At 51.5% G+C, this 22298-nt stretch overlaps 1 protein-coding gene across 2 annotated transcripts in view; it reads right to left on the reverse strand.

Moving 5' to 3' along the window:
- NADSYN1 (NAD synthetase 1) overlaps positions 1–22298 on the reverse strand; it is a 54933-nt gene that overhangs the window by 10938 nt on the left and 21697 nt on the right. For both annotated transcript variants that reach the window (XM_077115398.1, XM_077115399.1), the window contains 10 exons: positions 20045–20133; positions 19812–19929; positions 18562–18693; positions 15767–15841; positions 14189–14313; positions 13717–13765; positions 13126–13228; positions 12036–12204; positions 11445–11580; positions 11047–11153 (listed from right to left, as the gene is read on the reverse strand). In XM_077115398.1, the coding sequence (XP_076971513.1) occupies positions 11047–11153; positions 11445–11580; positions 12036–12204; positions 13126–13228; positions 13717–13765; positions 14189–14313; positions 15767–15841; positions 18562–18693; positions 19812–19929; positions 20045–20133 (1103 nt within the window). The remainder of the gene's footprint in view (positions 1–11046; positions 11154–11444; positions 11581–12035; positions 12205–13125; positions 13229–13716; positions 13766–14188; positions 14314–15766; positions 15842–18561; positions 18694–19811; positions 19930–20044; positions 20134–22298) is intronic.

Genomic DNA, 22298 nt, shown 5'->3' on the forward strand with positions numbered 1-22298 from the left:
TCCTGCATATAACTGGAAACACATTAAATCTCCCCAGAATAGGTGCAAATCCTTGGGCAACATTCATTCTTAAACTTGATATCTTACAACTTAAATAGTATAACACAAACAAAACAGCATTACAGTCCTCGTTTCTGTAACTGATCACGTGGTCGAAGTTCATATTTATCACTACCTTCTTCCACTACCCATTCCATGTTCCCTTTCCCCTCAGCAAGCACTTCAGCTGGCCGTGGTTCTTTGCCTGGTGGGGTGACCCAAACTTTCATTCCTGAAGTCTCAGAGCCATTAGTGGTCCTGCCTGGATTGTGTTGTTGCAGTTTTCCATTGATTTTAATCACAGGGCATGGTAGTACTAACAGACGCCCCAGGGGATCTCCTATATTCCAAGAAAACTCTTCTTTACCTCCATTATGTAGTTGCAGTCCTACTTCCTTCTGATAGTCAGGGTCAATTACCCCAGACAATAATGTAGTCCCCTTCTTGGTGGGTTGATCCAGAGGCATAAGTAGCCCAAAGTGGCCAGGTGGCAATCTTAACTTCCAGTTCAGTGGTATCACTGTTGTTTCTCCTGGAGGAAGCACACCCCATTTTGGAACTAAAACCTGTAGACCAGCAGGACTCAGGGTAGCAGGGACAGGAAGCAAAAATTTTCCTAGTGGATCACTAGGGGTAATAGTGAGTGGCACCACACCCATTTCCACCCCTTGGTTCCTGGACCCATGGATTCTGGCTATGGGAGAAACAGCACCATACAGCGGACGCTGATTCAGAGCACACACAGCTTCCTGGAGAATATTACCCTAGCCTTTCAAGTTTTTGCCACCTAGTTGGCACCGTAATTGAGTTTTCAAAAGGCCATTCCACCGTTCTATCAATCCAGCTGCTTCTGGATGATGGGGAACATGGTAAGACCAGAGAATTCCATGAGCATGTGCCCATTCCCGCACTTCATTTGCTGTGAAGTGTGTTCCTTGATCCGAAGCAATGCTATGTGGAATACCATGACGATGGATAAGGCATTCTGTAAGCCCACGGATAGTAGTTTTGGCAGAAGCACTGCGTGCAGGGAAAGCAAACCCATATCCAGAGTATGTGTCTATTCCAGTTAGAACAAATCGCTGCTCCTTCCATGAAGGGAGTGGTCCAATGTAATCAAGCTGCCACCATGTAGCTGGCTGGTCACCTCGGGCAATGGTGCCATATCGGGGGCTGAGTATGGGTCTCTGCTGCTGGCAGATTGGGCACTCAGCAGTGGCTGTAGCCAGGTCAGCCTTGGTGAATGGAAGTCCATGTTGCTGAGCCCATGTATAACCTCCATCCCTACCACCATGACCACTTTGTTCATGAGCCCATTGGGCAATGACAGGAGTTGCTGGGGAAAGAGGCTGACTGGTATCCACAGAATGGGTCATCTTATCCACTTGATTATTAAAATCTTCCTCTGCTGAAGTCACCCTCTGGTGTGCATTCACATGGGACACAAATATCTCCATGTTTTTAGCCCACTCAGAAAGGTCTATCCATATACTTCTTCCCCAGACCTCTTTGTCACCAATTTTCCAATTATGGTCTTTCCAAGTCCCTGACCATCCAGCCAAACCATTAGCAACAGCCCATGAGTCAGTATACAAATGCACCTCTGGCCAGTTTTCCTTCAAAGCAAAATGAACAACCAGGTGCACTGCTCGAAGTTCTGCCCACTGGGAGGATTTCCCCTCACCACTGTCCTTCAAGGACATCCCAGAAAGGGGTTGTAATGCTGCAGCTGTCCACTTCCGGGTGGTACCTGCATATCGTGCTGAACCATCTGTAAACCAGGCCCGAGTTTTCTCTTCCTCAGTCAATTCACTGTAAGGAACTCCCCAAGAGGCCATCACTCTGGTCTGGGAAAGAGAAGGTAATGTGGCAGCAGGAGTGGAAACCATGGGCATTTATGCCACTTCTTCATGTAACTTACTTGTGCCTTCAGGACCTGCTCTGGCTCTATCTTGTATATACCATTTCCATTTTACAATAGAGTGCTGCTGTGCACGCCCAATTTTATGGCTTGGTGGGTCAGACAACACCCAGCTCATGACAGGCAACTCAAAGGTCTCATGGTAACTTGGTGGCCCATGGTTAAGTGTTCAATCACTACTAAGGCCCAGTAATAGGGTAGATGCTGTTTCTCAAAAGGAGAGTAGTTATCTGCAGCAGATGGTAAGGCTTTGCTCCAAAATCCTAAGGGTCTGCGTTGTGATTCTCCTATAGGGGCCTGCCAAAGGCTCCAGACAGCATCTCAATTCACCACTGACACTTCCAGCACCATTGGATCTGCTGGATCATACGGCCCAAGTGGCAGAGCAGCTTGTACAGCATCCTGGACCTGTCGCAGAGCCTCCTCTTGTTCAGGTCCCCACTCAAAATTAGCAGCTTTTCTGGTCACTCGATAAATGGGCCGGAGTAGCACACCCAAATGAGGAATATGTTGTCGCCAAAATCCAAAAAGACCCACTAGGCGTTGTGCCTCTTTTTTGGTTGTGGGAGGGGCCAGATGCAGCAATTTATCCTTCACCTTAGAAGGGATATCTCGACATGCCCCACACCACTGGACACCTAGAAATTTTACTGAGGTGGAAGGCCCCTGTATTTTTGTTGGATTTATCTCCCATCCTCTGACACGCAAATGCCTTACCAGTAAATCTAGAGTAGTTGCTACTTCTTGCTCACTAGGTCCAATCAACATGATATCATCAATATAATGGACCAGTGTGATGTCTTGTGGGAGGCAGAAACGATCAAGGTCTCTGCGAACAAGATTATGCCATAGGGCTGGAGAGTTGATATACCCCTGAGGTAGGACAGTGAAAGTATATTGCTGACCTTGCCAGCTGAAAGCAAACTGTTTCTGGGGGTCCTTACTAATAGCTATTGAGAAAAAAGCATTTGCCAGATCAATAGCTGCATACCAGGTACCAGGGGATGTATTGATTTGCTCAAGCAATGATACTACATCTGGAACAGCAGCTGCAATTGGAGTTACCACCTGGTTGAGTTTACGATAATCCACTGTCATCCTCCAAGACCCATCTGTTTTCTGCACAGGCCAAATAGGAGAGTTGAATGGGGATGTGGTGGGAATCACCACCCCTGCATCTTTCAAGTCCTTAAGAGTGGCAGTAATCTCTGCAATCCCTCCAGGAATCTGGTATTGCTTCTGATTTACTATTTTGCTCAGTAGGGGCAGTTCTAGTGGCTTCCACTTGGCCTTTCCCACCATAATAGCCCTCACTGCACGAGTTAGAGAACCAACGTGGGGATTCTGCCAGTTGCTAAGTATGTCTATGCCAATTATACATTCCGGAACTGGGGAAATAACTACAGGATGGGTCCGGGGGCCCACTGGACCCACTGTGAGACTGACCTGAGCTAAAACTCCATTGATCACCTGGCCTCCATAAGCCCCCACTCTGACTGGTGGTCCAGAGTGACGTTTTGGGTCCCCTGGAATTAATGTCACTTCTGAACCAGTGTCTAATAATCCCCGAAATATCTGATCATTTCCTTTTCCCCAGTGCACAGTTACCCTGGTAAAAGGCCGTCGGTCTCCTTGGGGAAGACTTAGAGGAAGGTTAACAGTATAAATTTGTGGCAGTGTAACAGGTTTCTCCCCCAAAGGGACCTGGCCTCCCCTTCATTCAAGGGGCTCAGGGTCTGTAAACTGTTTCAAGTCTGGAAATTGGTTAAGGGGCCGTGACTCTGTGTTTTTGTAATTCAGGTTAGACTTCTGTTCCCTTGACCTAGAACTCTTTTTGTTTATACAGCTCCAACAAGAATTTAGTAGACTGCCCTTCTATTGTATTTCTAGGCACCCCATGATTTACTAGCCAATGCCACAAATCTCTGTGTGTCATATAATTTTGATGCCTCCTTTGAGTTTGTTGTCTATTATAATACCCACGTCTACCCTGTCTTTGGTGATTAAGTGCTGCCACCTGGCTTCTGCCAACTCGGGATCCTGTCATCCCCATTGTGTTTAAGGATTCCAGCTCAGTGACAGCAGTTCCTACAGTAATATCTGACCTACAGAGAAGTGCAACCACAGAGCTCTTGAGGGATGATGGTGCTAGTCTCACAAACTTATTTCTCACTGTTCTGGTAAAAGGTGCATCCTCTGGACATTCCTGGGGTGTAGGAGCAGGCTTTGCATGACAAATCCACTCTAACATTCCAATCTCTCTAAGCCTCTGGATCCCCTCATCTACAGTATACCAGGGCAGTTCTGGCATTTCAACCTCAGGTAATGTTGGCCACCTTTTGATCCATCTTTCAACCAACCACCCAAACAAGCTGTTAACATCTTTTCTAACTGCTCGAGCTATAACATTGAATGCAGAATCTCTGCTTAGTGGGCCCATATCAATAAATTCAGCCTGATCCAGCCTTATATTCCTCCCACCATTATCCCACACTCTTAAAATCCATTGCCACACATATTCCCCTGATTTCTGTCTATATAAATTGGAAAACTCACACAGTTCTTTTGGAGTATAACGTACCTCCTCATGTGTGACACTTTGTACCTCACCTTTAGGGACCTGTTGGGACTTTAGTCTAGTTATAGGTCTAGAAGAAATGAGGGGTGGTGGGGGTGGGTCATGAAAAGAATTAGAAATATCTTCCAAGCCATTTGCATCAGGGCATTCATTTGCAGTTTCATCTGGTGAAACAGGATTAATAACTCTAGGGCTAATCCCTTCAGGAGGAGGTTGGGTGGCCAATTCCTCAAGGCAGGCTGGAGGTGGGGCGGCTATGTCCTCAGGGCAGACTATTACAGGGCTATCTAAAGAAGGCTCAGCATGGTCTAGGGTTTCAACCTCACCCCCAACATCATGATCAATCCATATGTCACCATCCCATTTTTCAGGGTCCCACTCCTTTCCAATCAATGCCCTCACTTTAACAGCAGACACCATGCAACATTGAGACTTCAGTTTACGTTGTAAAGTTGCTACTCTAACAATAAGATTCTGAGTCTGATTTTCAGAGATCTCAAGTCTACGGCTACAGGAAATAAGATTTTCCTTCAGGATACTCATAGAAACCTCTACATCTTTCAGACGGCACTTAAGCTTCTCGTTTGAAGCCTTAAACCCATCCCTTTCACCCTTTAATGTAGACAGTGTATCTAAAAGCAACCAACCAACATCTCTATAACTCTTATTTCTACAAAACTCTGTAAAGGTGTCAAAAACATTATCCCCCAGAGTCTGGCTTCGTACAAGTGAAGCATTAGGAGAATCGAATGATGATATTTTGACTATCTCCTTTGCCAACTCAGTCCATGGATTGGGAGTGTCATTCTGATTACGGGAATCAGAGTCCTTGGTGTCTCTGAGCCCAGTAAGAGTAGAAAACCATTCATAAAAACCCATTTTTAAGATTCTGTTCCTTAAGAACCACTCCTGGTACCAAGATGTATTAGTTAGGGTTCTCTAGAGAAACAGAATCAACAGGGAACACTTGCAAATATAAAATTTATGAAAGTGTCTCACATGACTGTAGGAATGCAGATTCCAAAATCCACAGGGCAGGCTGCAAAGCCAATGACTCCGATGGATGGCCTGGATGAACTCCACAGGAGAGGCTCACCAGCCAAAGCAGGAATGGAACCTGTCTCCTCTGAGTCCTCCTTAAAAGGCTTCCCATGATTGCATTTAGCATCACTAATTGCAGAAGACACTTCCCTTCGGCTGATTACAAATGGAATCAGCTGTGGATGTAGCTGACATGATCATGACCTAATCCTATGAAATGTCCTCACTGCAACAGAAAGGCCAGCGCTTGCCCAATCAGATGAACAGGTACCACAACTTGGCCAAGTTGACACCTGTCCCTAACCATGACACACGGTCAGGGTTGCTCTCTCAGCTGGAAGGGCACGTGGCAAGCATGATGTCATCTGCTAGCTCCCACTAGCTTTCTCTCCTGGCTTCCTATTTCATGAAGCTCCCCGGGAGGCGTTTTCCTTCTTCATCTCCAAAGGTCACTGGCTCGTGGACTCTCTGCTTTGTGGTGCTGCAGCATTCTCTGCTCTCTCCGAATCTCTCATTCTCCAAAATGTTTCCTCTTTTATAGGACTCCATAAATTTATCAAGACCCACCCAAATGGGTAGTGACATGTCATCACCTAATCCAGCTTAACAACCACTCCTGATTAAATCACATCAAGATCACATCGAGATGTGACTCCCTACATCTTATCTCCAGGGAGATGATCTAATTACAGATTCAAACATACAGTGCTGAATAGGGATAAGAAGAAACGGCTGCCCTTACAAAATGGGATTAGGATTAAGACATGGCTTTTCTAGGGAACATGCATCCTTGCAAACCAGCACACTGCCCTTGACTGAAACGCTGCCCTACACTCAAATGCCTGAAAACACACCTGCACCAAGAACCCCAGGTTGGGTCTGTTCCACTTCCCATTACACACGTTCCCACTGCTCATGAGAAACATGAACTTCTTGGCAATCCCCACTCTTACAGCAGTGCCAGACAGAGGGAGGATTCAGAGTACAAAGGTCAGACTACAAACCTAACCTGGTGGTGGCGGGGGGGGGGCTCCTCGAACCCAACACAGGTGGGATACTTCAAACCTAACCCAGGTGGGACACTTCAAACCTAACCCAGGTGGGGCTCCTCAAACCCAACCCAGGCGGACGCTTCAAACCTAACCCAGGTGGGGTTCCTGAAACCTAACCCAGGTGGGGTACCTCAAACCCAACCCAGGTGGGGGCTCCTCAAACCCAACCCAGGTGGGGCGCCTCGAACCTAACCCAGGTGAGGCTCGTTGAACCCAACCCAGATGGGGCTCCTGAAACCCAACCCAGGTGGGCTCCTCGAACCCAAGCCAGGGGGGCTCCTTGAACCCAACCCAGGTGGGGCACCTCGAACCTAACCCAGGTGAGGCTCGTTGAATCCAACCCAGGTGGGGCTCCTCCAGCCTAACTCAGGTAGGGCTCATTGAACCCAACCCAGGTGGGGGCTCCTGAAACCTAACCCAGGGGGAGTCTCCTCAAACCCAATCCAGGCAGGCATTTTATTGCTCTCTGGTCTGTTAAAGGAACAACAGTAGAGGACCCTTGAGGGCACGTGGTCCTCATTCTACCACTCCACCTCTTCCACCCCCTGCCTCGTGCTGAGGAATGCATCGCTCCCCAGGAAAGGTCACAGGAACTAACACCAAACACGCGTCCAAGACAAATACAGAGGGTGTGGTGTAACAGGCCAAGCAGGAGACACCTTTAAGGCAAGGTTCTGAGCCTGATCTGTGTCTCAGAATGAAAATCTCAGAAGGGAAATCGTGAGTGGAAATCAAAACAGAAATGTCCTGACCGAAATAGAGACAGATTTGGTGGCTCGGTCTGGCTCTAAGAGCAATTTTGCTAAAAAGGTGGTATGTCATGTATTTTCATAAATTTCAGTAAATGGACAGAGCTCCAGGAATCTCCCCTCTCCCACATACACCATCTTTCCCCCCCTCTATCTGAGGCCACTTCCATTAGCTTAAAAACTGATCTTGCTCCTTAAAACAAATCCTCTCTGTCTTAGTTTCCCAGCTGCTAAAACAACTGACCACACAGTGGGCTGGCTTTAAAAATGTCCCATAGACTGGGGGGCTCAAAACCACAGAAACCCATTCTGCCCCATCCGGGAGGCCAGAAGCCTGAGAGCCCAGTGTGGCAGGGCCGTGCATTCAGACATGGTGCTTCTCACCTTCTCCAGCTTGTATCTGCCCACCATTCCTGGCACTCCTCGGCTTGTAGAAGCGGCACTCCAGCCTCTGCTTCCATTGTCACATGGGGGCCTCTGTGTGACTCTGTCTCAATTTCCCTCTTTTTATAAGGACACCAGCCATTGGATGAGAGCCTGCCCTGATCAGGTTTGGTTTCATCTTAATTGTCCATATTTTCAAAGGCTGATTCCAAATAAGTTCACGCAGGTACTAGGGTTTAGAACTTCAATCTATCTTTTAGGGGTCAAAATCCAAAACCCACACCCCTGGTTTGAATCCAGCTCTCTCTCTTCTCTGTACATGGACCCCTGCAACAGCACGGCTGGAAGTGGGGAGGAGCGGTCCTCAGGGCCACTGGCAACCCCACTGTGTGTCCCTAATCCATCACACTCCTCCAACCATCTCATCCACTCTCCCCCCAAACACCTCACACTGGCTCCCCAACACTCGTGCCCAACTGAGGACTCTGCTTCCTACTTCTCTGAGAAAAGCAACTGTTCAGAAAAGAAGTGTTCGGTAAAGCCGACCCCTGCTGTTCACCAGCTCTCATCTCCTCTGGCTACTCAAGGAATATCCTCATCCCCTGTATCAGCAAATGTCTTCCCTCTGTAGTGGACCTTTCTTATCAGCATATAAAACATGTTTTTATTTCTACCACCTCAAAATAAAAAAACACTTTCTCCTATCTGCACTGTGCTCTCTAGCCACTATCCTCTGCCTCTCTTTTCTTTTAAAGTAAAATTTGGAGAGCCTTGTCTCCACATCCTCTAACCCCACTGTCTTGTTCCAGGTCTCCTTTTCAGCAAGACAAAGGTTGGGCCCTCATCCCGGTGTGCTCCTAGCCCCAGGGCCTTTGCACAGGCTGTTCTAGAATTGCATTTCCCCACCCTCACCTTCTGCACACCTTTATAAAACATCCCTTCTCATTGAGGACTTCCTTGGCCCCCCTATTTACAACTGCCAGCCTGAACTCTCTCTTATCCAGCTGTCATCTCCTCTCTAGAACATATATTTCATGCATTTGTACTTGTTATTGTCCCCTTCCTCTACGAGTACAATGGGAATTATTTTTCTGTTTTGCTCACAACACCTAGAAGAAAGCCTGATGCCCCGGAGGTGCTCAATCCATAGTTTTTGAATGAACAAGCAAATCGAATGCAACAAAATGAAAACATGCATTAGAAGCAATCATAAAAAAGAATCAATACTATAGAAAATTATAAACCTGAGATCCCATACCAGATTATCAATGAAAAATACAAACAGTTAAAATGGACGAAAAAAAAGGATAGTAGGTGGGGAGGGTAGTAAATAAAAATTGAGCCAGCATAGATACGGACAAACAGGACAGAGAAAACATAATTAAACAATAGTAGAAGAAAGTTCTCTTCAACTGTAGGAATACATCTACCTACCTATGAAAAAGACTTACCAGGAAAAAGTGGTGAAAAGATAAGACTATCTAGACAGATGTGCACAAAAAGACGTTATTTTCTAAACAGACATCTAGAAGCTTTACACACCCAGAGCTCCCTCCCAGAAAAAAAAATCGATGCTCTTTTGCTAAAATACTGAATTAACAAAAAAGAATGGGCAAGAGTTGTGAGGGGGGAATGCTACAATAAAAGAACAGTATATTGCTCATGAGCAACAACCAATTATTGCTCATTTACCAAAGCAAAAAATAAAATAAAAGGGTTTTCTCAACCTAGTCAGGGGTCAAAACATCCACCGGCCACAGCACTGTGTGATGGAACTGGGACCAGTTGCCCAAAGCCCAGCAGCACCAAATTCAAATTCTCACACATGCAGCTGCTTTAAATATGGCCCAAATGAGCATATTGTTGGCCATTTGGAGCCTACATACTTTGTACAGTCCACAAAACTGCACCAACATCTGCTAACCATAGATAAGACAAAACCTGAACTATCAAAGACCGCAAACCGCTGCCACCCTTCGGAGCCCCCTGACCCAGACACAGCCCTCCCTGCTGCCGAGCAACGACACCTGGACACAGGAGCCCTCTCTCCTTTTCCCCTTCCCCACTCCCCGCCCTGGGAGTTCCCCTTTCCCTGATCCTCTTCCAGGCAGGGGCTTTGCACCTCCGTCCGTGGAAATTCTCCTGCTGGGAGGAACTTCCCTCCCATGCAACCCCGTCCAGGCGCCACCCAAAACAGCTTGTGCAGTACCGCCACATGTGGTTCTGTCTTTCCCTTGTCAATTCCAAACTCCTGGAACTTACCACACTCTCCTGAAAAATGACTCCCTCACAAAAACACTAGAGTCAACAGAAAAGCAATGAAAATGAAGAAAATATCCACGGGGAAAGGACTATTAGCTACAGTAATAGTAATTTAAATTCAAAATTAATATAAGTATGGCAATAAAATACAATTCAAAAGTCAAAAATATTATATAAAAGGGAAGACATTGACACACATGAAAGGATATAGAAAGATTAAAACATGCATCCCGTAAATGATGGATGGATGGATGGACAGATGGAGAGATGTATGGATGGACAGATGGATGGTGATGGATGGTTAGATGGACAGAGAGACAGATGGACACATGGAGAGATGGATAGGGAGACTTGATGGATGGATAGATAGGTGAATGAATGGATGGATGGAGAGATGGATGGATGGATGGATGGATGGAGATTTGGGTGGACGGATCAATGCATAGGTGGATGGATAGAGAAATGATAAAGTTTTTAAAATTATTCAGCTAATAAGGAAAAGCTAAGAATTGCAAAGAGAACAGGAGAGAGGAGTGGAGGCTGACTAAGGGAAAAGAAGTTTTCCCAGCCTCTACTGTCAGGCTTGAATGCCAGCTTGAATGTTACCAAAAACAAAACAAAATAATACAGAGTCTCTCACCATTTTGTTTTTCTCTTGCCATTTCTTTTAAAAAATGGGAGCAGTACAGGAGAAAAATATTTTAAATCCTTTTAAGTCCATATTTTAAGTCTGGTTTGGAGGGGAAAACTCAATGTAAAGAGAGGCGCTAAGAAGCCGTGGAATAGCCCAGGAGAGCGCAAAGAAGCTGGGAGGAGGGAGAGGGACTGGAGAGCCAGCATGGATGAAGAACTGCAAGGCTCGGAGACAGTGGTGAGAGCAGAGGGGGGTCACTCTGGGGATAACGTCACCATCCCCCGAGGTCCAACAGATACAGCTAGACCTGGCCTGGCCCTGTCACATGCCACCCTCAGCGGCCGGGACGCCAGGGGACCGTCTCTGCATGCGCCGGTCACACCCACCTTTCATCCACGTTGGCGGATCCAAGCACCAGGAGCCCACCGGGGACGCCCCGAGACCAGAGGCTCAGCTGGGCAAAAAGATAGGCGAGGACCATTCTTATCCGCGCCTGGACAGTGAGAGGGAGAAAAAGGAGTTGGCTGGTAAAAGGAGTGTGGGGAGTGCATGCCAGGGTCGTACTTCCCCTAGAGCTCAGGAGAAGAGGGTTTTCTGGACGCAACCGTAGGGAAGAGAAGAAAACTAAAATAATCTCAGGAGCTCTCCCCGGGGGGCATTGCTGTGGGGTTAGCCCCTCCCCTGGGGACCGGACACACTCAGCGGGGTCCTCGTATCAAAGAGGGGTTTGCCCATGAGTGGGGCTCCCTGCTGACCCCGCAGGGGACGATGGCTGGCCCCGTACCTGCACGTTCTGCAAGGCCAGGTTCTCCCTGCTGCTCCCTCCGTGCGCAGCGAACAGAGGGCGCCTGCCCGTCACCAGGCTGAAGATGCCCACGACAGCCTTCACGGCTGGGTCGATGTTGAGACCGATGTGGTGGCTGGAGGGACAAAGGTGGGCGAGGAGGGCCAGCATTCGCCGAGCTCGGCAGACTACGGGGAATATTCCTGTGGGGACCCGAGGCTCCTCTCTGGAAGGGGGCTCCCCTCCTCCCCACCCCCCCAGTACAGACAGCCAAGTGGGGATGATCCGGCCCTCTGGAGACCTGCTGAGCTGCTCCACAAGGGACTCAAACCACCCCCCACCCCGGCCAAGGGGCAATCAGCACCCAGGCAGGGGAAGGAGGGCAGGGGGAGTGGCTGCTCCAGGGTCTGGGGGCGAAAGTTACATATTATTTCCCCAAAATCTGGCTCAACCAAGAGGAAGCAGGAAAATGCTCATCTCCTGATGAACACTTAGAGGCAAACGCAGCCTAGGGGGGTCTCTGGCAGCTCCGATCTTTGTGGCACAGCCGCCACCCTACGCCCAGGGCAAGTGGCCCCCTGTGGTCCCTACCTCCCAATCTGTTGGGCTAGCTCTCTGGCCCTCTGGCACGTCTCCTGGGAGGAGTTCTCGCTGGCCATGTAGCATGTGGTCAGTATCCGCCCGCAGAGGTCTCGGGGGTCCTGGGGGGTGTAGTCGACCTCATTCACAATGGCCCGGACATCTGCCAGCACTTCCTGATCTGCAAGCCATGGGGATGGCAAGGGTAGAAACACCTGCTCCCCACCAGGTAGGAACACCTGCTCCCCGCCAGGTGGAATCACCTGCTCCCCACCAGGTAGGAACACCTGCTCCCCGCCAGGTGGAATCACCTGCTCCCCACCAGGTAGGAACACCTGCTCCCCGCCAGGTGGAATCACCTGCTCCCCACCAGGTAGGAACACCTGCTCCCCGCCAGGTGGAATCACCTGCTCCCCACCAGGTAGGAACACCTGCTCCCCACCAGGTAGGAACACCTGCTCCCCGCCAGGTGGAATCACCTGCTCCCCACCAGGTAGGAACACCTGCTCCCCACCAGGTAGGAACACCTGCTCCCCGCCAGGTGGAATCACCTGCTCCCCACCAGGTAGGAACACCTGCTCCCCACCAGGTAGGAACACCTGCTCCCCGCCAGGTGGAATCACCTGCTCCCCACCAGGTAGGAACACCTGCTCCCCACCAGATGGAATCACCTTCTCCCCACCAGGTAGGAACACCTGCTCCCCGCCAGGTGGAATCACCTGCCCCCCAACAGGCAGAATCACTTGCTCCCCACCAGGCAGAAGCACCTGTTCCCTGCCAGGTGGAATCACCTGCTCCCCACCAGGCAGAAGCACCAGCTCCCCGACAGGTGGGATCCCCTGCTCCATGCCAGGTAGGAGCGCCTGCTCCCCGCCAGACGCTTGCCTGCTGGATCCCAGCCAGTCATCCCCATGGGCCGTGAGTGATATGGTCGTCCTGTTTCTCCAATACACTAAGGCCATGTTTGACGCCACAGTGCACAGTGGGGAGGACTGAAACCTGGATCTGCCTGACCCCAAAGCCTGTGCTTTGACCCCAAAGCCTGTGCCGACAGCAGCAGCAGGCAGCAGACACGCGTGAGCGGCCGTCCCACGTCACCTACTTTCGCTCTTCACTGCCTCGCAGACCTGGCGGCACATGGAGTACACGAGGCAGGCTGTGGCCGCGCTGTCCAGCCCACCACTCAGGGGCAAGAAGTAGCCCGCCTGCGAGGGACCGAGCAAGAGGCGGTGTGAGCAGAGCCTCGGAGCGGCCGCGTGCCCAGGCCACTGCCCAGGCCTGCCCACCAACATGCACACGGGAGCCCAATATCTCCGGGTGGGTGGGGAGTGCACCTCACATTCCAAAACGAGCTTGTGGAGGGAAGAAAGAACCTACCCTACAGAGTGTCGAGGCTGGCTCCCCACACAGGGGTCACAGACATGCCTGGTCCCCAAAAGACAGAGGGACAGCAGGTCTTATAAGGGAAGGCCAGCAAGCTGAAGCTCTGCCGAGACTGTGCAAACCTGGAGCCAAATCTAGGGGCACCCGTGACGCCCCTATGTGGATTAACTGCCCAACTAAGCAGAGCAACAGCAGAGAAGCTTTCGTTGCTTGCATTAAAGAAAAACATATCCCTTGCGTGCATCAAGCTTAAACACAAACCAACCAGTACAAGAAGCAAAGTGACTGGGCCACAAACTGGGAATCCTACCTGTCGGCTGCGCCTTAAGAAGTCCCAGAGCCAGCAAGCAGGACCAAGGCTGGAGAGCAACCAGAGGCAGCGGTGGGTAAACTGCACGGCGCAGGGCACTTTATCAGCCTCTCTGCACCCAGCCTCCAATGGGGGTCATGCTACTGAATTCACTCACGCAGTCCTCACAACAGCCCTGGGAGCCCCCTGCTATCATTTCCCCATTTTACATGGAAAGTCGGAAATGCAGAGAGGACAGGTGCCATGCCCAGGTGCCGTGCCCAAAGCCCCAGGGCAAAGTGAGGGCAAAAGCTGGGGGTGCATGCCCCCCCCAAAGGCAGGTCTCCCCCTAGGGCGGGTCTGAGCAGAGGCCCCGCACTCTGAGCCACCACCCCCCACACTGGACGCTCCCCTGCAGTAGACCCGAGCAGGGCCAAGGGGGTTGGGGAGCTCAGACGACTGCAGGACATCCCCTGCAATGAAGAGCCCCCACCTTATCTCCTCTGCAGGACTGTGGTATCTCCACTCGATGGGCTCCGAGAGTGGTAGCAGCAGGTCATCACGGCACGAGAGGGCGAAGTCCACCTTCACGCGGGGGTAGGGGCTCACGCCGCTGGCCTGACAGCCGAGATGAGACACAAAACGACATCCTCCTGTTACCTCCCATCTCAGGGGTTTCTGAGACCCCCTAAAGGACCGGACCCAGGAAAGCAAACTGAAACCCCAATCGGCCATCACTGCGCACCCAGCAGGGCTGCAATAGAAAAGACGGATGGCAGCAAGTGTTGGGAGGCCGTGGGGAAACTGAGCCCTCGAGCGCTGCTGGTGGAACGCAAAAACGGAGTGGCCCCTTTGGAACATGGTCCCAAGGCTCCTCAAATGATTAAACACAGACTTGTCACACGAGCCAGCAATTCCACTCCTCGGTGTACGCCCGGGAGAAAGGAAAACATTTCCCACACAGCTCGTCATGCCATTATTCTCAGGATCCAGAGGGAAGCAACCCAGGCGTCCCCCAAAGGCGGATGGAGAGACGGAATGTGGTGTCTCCATTCAGGACAGAATTCAGCCATCAAAAGGAGTGAAGACATAATCCATGCTGCCACGTGGGTGACTCTCGAACACATTACATTCAGTGGAAGCCAGACACAAGAGTCTACGTGTTACATGAGTCCGTTTGTCTGAGATGTCCAGAAAAAGCAAATCCACAGAGAGGGAAAGTAGATTCGTGTTCACCAGGGTCTGGGAGCAAGGAGGGAATGGACAGTTTCTATCTAATGGGTCAGGGTTTCCTTTCAGGGAGATGGAAACGAAATGAGGTAGAGGCGATGGCTGTGCAATTCTGGGGATACACTAAAAATGTATGCTGAATGGTACAGTTTAACAGAGGAACGAAATGGCATGTATATTAGAGCTCAGTAAAGCTGCCACCAACAACAAAAAAGCAGCTCCATTTGAGCTTCACACTTCTGCAGTGTTTGCAAAAATCAACATCTCATGATGAACCCCCAGTTGAATGTTCCGTTTTTAATGAAGTTTTATAAAAACAGACAGTTCCAGGTGGTTCTAGGTTGAACTGGGAACACAGAATTTGGCTGGGTGCAGCCTGGGGGTGCCAGACACAGGCATGTCACGCCCCCAGACCTTGTCCCTGACTCCCTGGTGGCCAGCAGGCCTCGCTGTGCCCCTGCTCATCCTCTCCCCAACCTTCCCGTGACCCTTCCTGCCTCCAGCCTGGGGGAGGCTCCTCTCCCATGGCAGCAGCTACCGCATGGCCTGTGATGGCCTCCGCATCTGTCTGTCTATTTCCTGGTGAAGGGACCAAACTCATCCTGAATCCTGCAGGCTCAGGGCCCAGGCCCTGGCAGGGTACCGGGAGGTGGCTCCACGCAGCCGACGAGGCCCTGGGACTGTGCTTTCTGTACCACGGCTCCCTCTCCCCAACTTCTGACGCCTACATTTCCCGTCAAATGCCGTCCCCCAATTTCCACACACACTCCTGCTCCCTCATGGAACAGGACAAGTTGCTGAGCTCTCACGAGCACACCAGGCTGTCAACTAAAGAACTCACCGCCACGTTCCGGGATGAAATCTCCGCCCTGTAGCTTCGGATGTCCTCCAAGTCCAGCGTGGCTGTGAGGACCTCCTGGAGGAGCAGATTTCAAATAAGAACCAAGACCATCTCTTTTTTCCCACTTATATTGTAATCCAGTATTTACTGCTTTGCTAAATGCACCAAGTTGCATATGAATGAGCCACGCCTTTGAAAGCAGGGGTTGTGTACCTGTGGACTCCTAGCATCCCTGCTGTCCCAAAGACTTTCTCCCTTGTCCTTGCCACCACAACCCCCTCATATTCAGACCCTCACCCATGATCATTGGTCAGTTACAGCACTGCCAATTCTGCCAATCTGCTGGGGGGTTCTGGGGACATTGCTCTCCTCTTAAAAAAGACACAGGGAGCAAAGGTCTCTCTTCTGCCTCTGAGGATGGCTGTGTGAAGATGGGATGGCTGGAGCTGTTGCAGCCATTCTGTGTCCTTGAGGAGAGACAACCGGAGAATGAAACTAACAGAGAAGAAGGCCAAGCTGGAGGAAAGAGAAGGGCACAGAGGTGGGGCCAGAGGCTAGCAGAACTGCTACAGGAAGTGATACTTTCCTACCATTGACCACAGCTGAGGCAAAGGGCACTGGCACTTGCATCATGTAGCAAAATAAGAAAGGTTTTAACATTTGGATGTTGTTCCTTTCTTTATGAAAAACAATAACAACAACAACTGTGGTAGTTAGGTTCAGGTGACAACTTGGCCAGGTGAAGGTGCCTAGTTCTGTTGCTGTGGACATGAGCCAATGGTACATGAACCTCATCTGTTGCTCATTACATCTGAAGTCGGCTAGGAGGCATGCCTGCTGCAATGAATGATGTTTGATTTAATCGACTGGATGCTTAAATGAGAGAGCACAATGTAGCACCGCCAAAGCAGCTCAGCATACCTCATCTCAGCACTCGCAGCTCAGCCCAGGCCTTTGGAGATGCAGAAAAAAATCACCCTGGGGAAAAATGTTGGAACACAGAGGCCTGGAGAGAAGGCCATCAGAGATTGCCCTGTGCCTTCCTGTGTAAGAAAGAACCTCAGTTGAAAGTTAACTTCCTATCCTCTAAAGAACTAATGAAATAAATCCCCTTTTATTAAAAGCCAGTCCATCTCTGGTGTGTTGCATTCTGGCAGCTCCGGCAAACTAAAACAACAAACAATCTTAATCAAATTCTACTATACTTCTAGAACAAAACAAAAGTGTGGGCAAGGACACAAATTGCATGACATCAACTATAAGAGATGAATGGCGATAGCATGTGTGCGGAGATAGAAAGCAGATTAGAGGTTACTGGAGGAGGGGAGGATGGGGGGAAGGGGGAAGGAGGAGTATTGGTTTGTAAAACTGAAATAAAAAGAAAACTGAGGCACAGGGATGCTCTGACATTAAAAAAAAAAAAAACAAAGGAAAAGAACTGCCACTTGCAATAACCTGGATGAATGTGTTGCTATGTGCCCAGAAAGAAGCCAAATGTGAAAGCACACACTGTGCAAATCCACTGATGTGAAGCACAAGAACTGATACAACCAGTCTATTGTGACTGTGACCTGGGCTGAAAAAACAAAAACAAAAGCAAAACTTAAGTGTGGAGTGCATGGTGGTTTAGTGGTAGGGTGCTCGCCTTCCATGAGGGAGACCCAGGTTCGATTCCTGGACCATGCATCTCTACCCCGCCACCCCCAACCCCCAAAATCAAGTGTGGGGCAGCAAGAATTGCTTCTGGACACCAGCAGGTGACACAAGGCGGCAGGGCTGCCTCATTCCTTCTCAACAGCTCCCACTGGTGCAATGTGAGCCCAGCTGGCCTGAGCTGGAAAACATCCACGAAGGCAAAGAGAACAAGGAGTTCGGACTTGGTTTAGCCTGCCTCCTTGGGCCACCAAAGCCACTGCAGGTGCTGTGGCTTCCCACAGAAGAAGGCTCCCGTGGGCTGTTCCCTAAACTACAGCTTCAACACAAGCGTCTGGTCTGAGGTCTTGGGCAAGCCGGAAAAGCTACACAAAATTAGATACTATGAAAGGGCATGGAGGACCTGCCACGCAGAGTGGAAGGAAGAGAAGGGGTGCTTGGGCAAAATGACAAAATGCACAAAACTGCTCCTAAACCTTCTAGGCAGTTCACGGAGGGCCGAGCAGAGCAGGCTGGCAGGGACGCCACCTCTGCACGGGGCCAGCTGTCTGCTGCCAGCTACTGAAGCTGCCAGCTACTGAAAACGGACGGAAAATCGCTACAAAAATGCTTTTCACCTCTGACCTACACTCCATGAAAGAAACGGATGTCCAGTTAAATAAATTACATGAAAGGAAGAAACTGCACCTATGTTAAAAGGTATTTTAGAAGCAGAGGGTGTGTGGCTTCCGTCAGCATCTCAAAGGAATTTGTGGGCCCAATAACATACACCCTATCCCAGAAGGGGGGGCTGGGCTTGCCAGAAAGGACTGTGCAGAGGGAGAGTCTGGGCTTTTGGTTCCACCTAATTCCTGTCCCTTGCACTGCGCCATGTGTCCCCAGGAGGGCGATGGCACTTCTGGAATGCACCACCCCTCTCCCCAAGGGACCATCAAGTGGTCAGTAAGGCCCAGGCCCCCCCCCAGAGCCAGGCCTGTCCCACAAGAGAAGGAATATAGGCGTGTCCATTCTGCCCCAGGACTCCCAAAGCGGGGCACCCTGTGGAGTCCCCCTGAACACCAGTGTGCAGGGAGAATGCGCGGCCGTGGAGAGGGAAAGGGGCTGTCTCCCCCGCCCCAGGGCGCCCCGCACTGGTCCCTTACCACGTCGTCCAGGGAGAACTGGGCTCCCTGCGCAAAGACGAGCCCGTTCATGGCGATGGCGGCGCAGCCATCGAAGTACAGCCGGTCCCCGCCGCAGCCTCTCTGGTTGGCCAGCAGGTAAATGCCGCCGTTCTGGGAAGCGCAGAGCCGAGCAGCGCTCAGCGTGGCCCCGTCCCCCCACCCCCGCCGCTCAGCGTGGCCCCGTCCCCCCCGCCCCCGCCGCTCAGCGTGGCCCCGTCCCCCCGCCCCCGCCGCTCAGCGTGGCCCCGTCCCCCCACCTCCACCGCCAGCCCAGGAAACACAAAACGCAGCACGGGAAAGGCACGCCCTGAGCTGCTTTGCCGGCCCATGGCCTCTTCTGCCGCTCGAGGACCCCACGTGGGAGGCAGGTGTGCTGTCTCCTTTGGGCACGATGGGGAAAGCGATGATCGGGAAGTCACTCCGCTAGGCAGCCAAGCTGAGATTCAAAGCTGGCACAGCCAAATCCAAACCCATCCCACCAAGGATTAAAAGTCATGTGCCGCGCCGTAATGCCAATGGACAAGCGGCACGTTCTGGCTTCCAGTCACGAAGTTGCTCATCCCATGACATCGTGGGGTACTCGACAGAGCGCTCCTGGGACACCCCTGCTAAGGGATGAACTCTGTCTCCCGCAAACACACATGAAAGCTCTAACCCTGGTCCTGTGAACGGGCCTCATTTGGAAACAGGATCTTTAAGGTGCTTGGAGGTGTGATGGGTTAAGATGAAGCCAACCTGGACAAGGCTGGGTCCTGCCCCACAAGACTGGGGACCTTAGCAGAAGTCGTATGGAGACACACACACAGGGCAGAATCCTATGTGGCCAAGGTGGAGCAATGCATCCACAAGCCAAGGACTGCAAGGATGGCCAGCAGCCAGCAGAGCTGGGAGAGGCGAGGAAGCAGCCCCTCCTGCAGGAGTCAGAGGGAGCGTGGCCCTGCCAGCATATTCCTTTCAGACTTCTGGACCCCCACAGTGGGAGAGAGTACGTTTCTCGGTGGTGTGCATTGTGATTCTTTGCTACCCTGGTCCCAGGAGACCATGACACCTGCCACGAGGCTGCTTCCCTCCTCGAGAGGCAGGGATAACCACAGTCAGGCGAGGGTCATGAGCCAACTTGCTGTGTGCTGGTTGTGGTCACCAGGGCAGCCAGCCATCCTCACGAAGCCCAGGGTGGACCCAGTGCCCAGCCCTGCCCCGCATGTGCAGCCGGCCCGCCTGCCACCTACCTTGGCGGTGGCCGAGGTCACCAGCTCCACCCTGGTGTGAGCTTTGCGCAGCACGTGGTGGCTGCCCGAGGCATTGGTGAAGACCTCCACGCCATCCAGGCCCATGTCGATGTGCGGGCTGCGGGCAGAGGTGGTGCTGGGGCTCACCCGGCATCTTCGTGGGCCAGGCCAGAGACCTGGCCACTCCCAAACCCCAGCCGCCCACCATTGGCCTGTGTGGGGATAGGGCTCACCTGCGGGGCGTCCAGAGCTCCTCGCAGATCTCGCTCCCCAAGCAGGTGTCCTGCGTGGCCAGCACGGCGTCTCCAAAGGGAACAGTCTCCTGCAGGCGGTGAGAAGGTGCATCTAAAACAGAGAGCTCAAGGAGCCTTGCCGTCCCACATTGAATCAGGAACTGACCCTGGACCCCAGGGCCCACCCAAAAGCCTTGGCTCAGAGCGCTCCCAGCCCAGGGGGCCCAGGACCCTGGCGTCACCCCGGTGGCCCCAGTCGCTGGCCCCGAGCCATGCTCTCAGCTGAGTGGTGCTCAATGGGGCTGTGACAAGCCACAGAGGAGCTGAGTGCATGTGGGTCCCACTGCCACCATCACCTGTCACTGGTAGCAGCTGTCTCTTATCTGGCGTCTTCTCTCCACCCTTTGGCACATTATTTATGACACCCATATTCCTACTTGGTTGGAATTCTCCTGCTGTGCAGGGACAACTGAACGGAGGCTGGCAGAGTTCAAAGAACTTCAGACTGACAGGAAGTAGAACGCAGGTATGTCTGTCTACAAAGGGCACATTCGTAAACCAAGCGCGCCCTGAAGTTCCCAGGCAGGGACCACATCAGCCTCTCCAGCAGTGATACAGTCACAGTGAAATGCTGCAGTCACACAGTAGAGACTGGGGGCTCCTGGAGGGTGTGCCAGGAACACAAGTTCAGCATGGCCACCTCCTGAGAGCAGCATCAAATCAGAGCTGCCCAAGCAATAACCCCCTTTGGGAGATTCAGAAGGCACCCTAAATGTCTTGGCGGGAGTTCCCTGGCACATGTGTGAGTCCAGCTCCCTTTATCGCCAAGGGCAGGACCCAAAGCCAGAGTCTCTCCCTCCTCTGCCTCCTGCCACAGACAAAGGCACTACGGGCTTCCGCCCCCCCAAAGAAAACCCTTGCGGCAAGACCCAGCCTGGTGATGACTGTAGAACCATTTGCTCTCCCCGTCCTGGTGTCCCTCCGACCCTGACCACTTCGGCAGGGCCAGATTTGGGACCCCATCTGGACATTGAGGGGCTCAGTGCGACAGAGGTGATTAAACAGGGCATCTAAATGAAGCTCGGCGATCCATCCCTGGACTTCCACTGTCCACGGCCCAGAGGGTCTTGTACCATCTCTGCCCTGTTTCTTGAATCCACTGCTGAACCTTAGCTCCCATCTGCCCGGGGTCCTTTTACACAATATGATCCCACGCTTGACTCGACTGGGCAGGGGTGTCTGATCTGCAGACTGCACCCCTATAAGGGACGGTGGACAGCATCTCGCCTGGGAAGGCACAGCTGCAGAAGCGTCCACCTCACTTATATGCATGTGCAGATTGCACACTGGGTCATGGTAATTGTAAAATGTACCCATTCATCCCCTGGGAGGTGACCATACCTGGCTGGAGTCCCTTCCCCAGACCTCACCCCTGGCCACCCCTGACCAGCCATGCAGAAGGCACCGGGCAGCTGGCCTCTCCAAGCTCCTCTCAGAAATTACAAAAAGGGACCAGGGATGTAATCTGGCTCCTGCACAGAGGTGACCTAAGCTCAAGAGCCCATGGCAGCCACTCTCCTCCAGGTAAGCGAGAAGCAGAGAAAGACGAGTACAGAAAAGATCAACGTCGATCCTGAGAGCTAAGTGTATCTCTGCCTACCCACTCTATTAGAGAGGCTTGGTTATGCCCTCATAAGAAGGTCACCCTGGATTTTGTGGGGTTTTTATTGATGCTAACAGAATCACATCACACAGTGACAATATTAACAAGTGTCACGATGGGGAGAGCCACAGAGAAAAAGCATTTGAACGAGATAGAACGGGAGTGAGGACAGGGCCATGTTCCGTGAATGTCAGGCCCCAGGCCCAGGGCCTAGGCTGAAAAGAGGGAGCTAGGAGGTGGGTTAGCAGCTCTCGGAACCTAAGCAGGTGCCACGGGAGAGAAATTAGCCCAGACCTCAGCAGCACCAGAGAGCAGACTGGGTCCAAAAAGCCCTTCGTAAAGGGTGCAGATTCTGCAGCTGGGCTACGCAGGTTTAATCCAGGCCCCTCTGCTACATGCTGTGCAATTTGGAGCAAATTATTCAACTTCTCTGTGCCTGTTAAATGCAAAACAGCAGTTGTTTTGAGGATTAAATACATCAATACAGAGAAGAGCTTAAACATACTATCAATTTTCGAACCGTAGTCACCATTAGAGCAAATGTTAGTGCACTTAGGGTACCAGGACCCTGGGAGTCAGATGGAGCCAGAG

The sequence above is a fragment of the Tamandua tetradactyla genome, chromosome 9, assembly GCF_023851605.1.
Source record: "Tamandua tetradactyla isolate mTamTet1 chromosome 9, mTamTet1.pri, whole genome shotgun sequence".
Classification (NCBI taxonomy): Eukaryota; Metazoa; Chordata; class Mammalia; order Pilosa; family Myrmecophagidae; genus Tamandua; species Tamandua tetradactyla.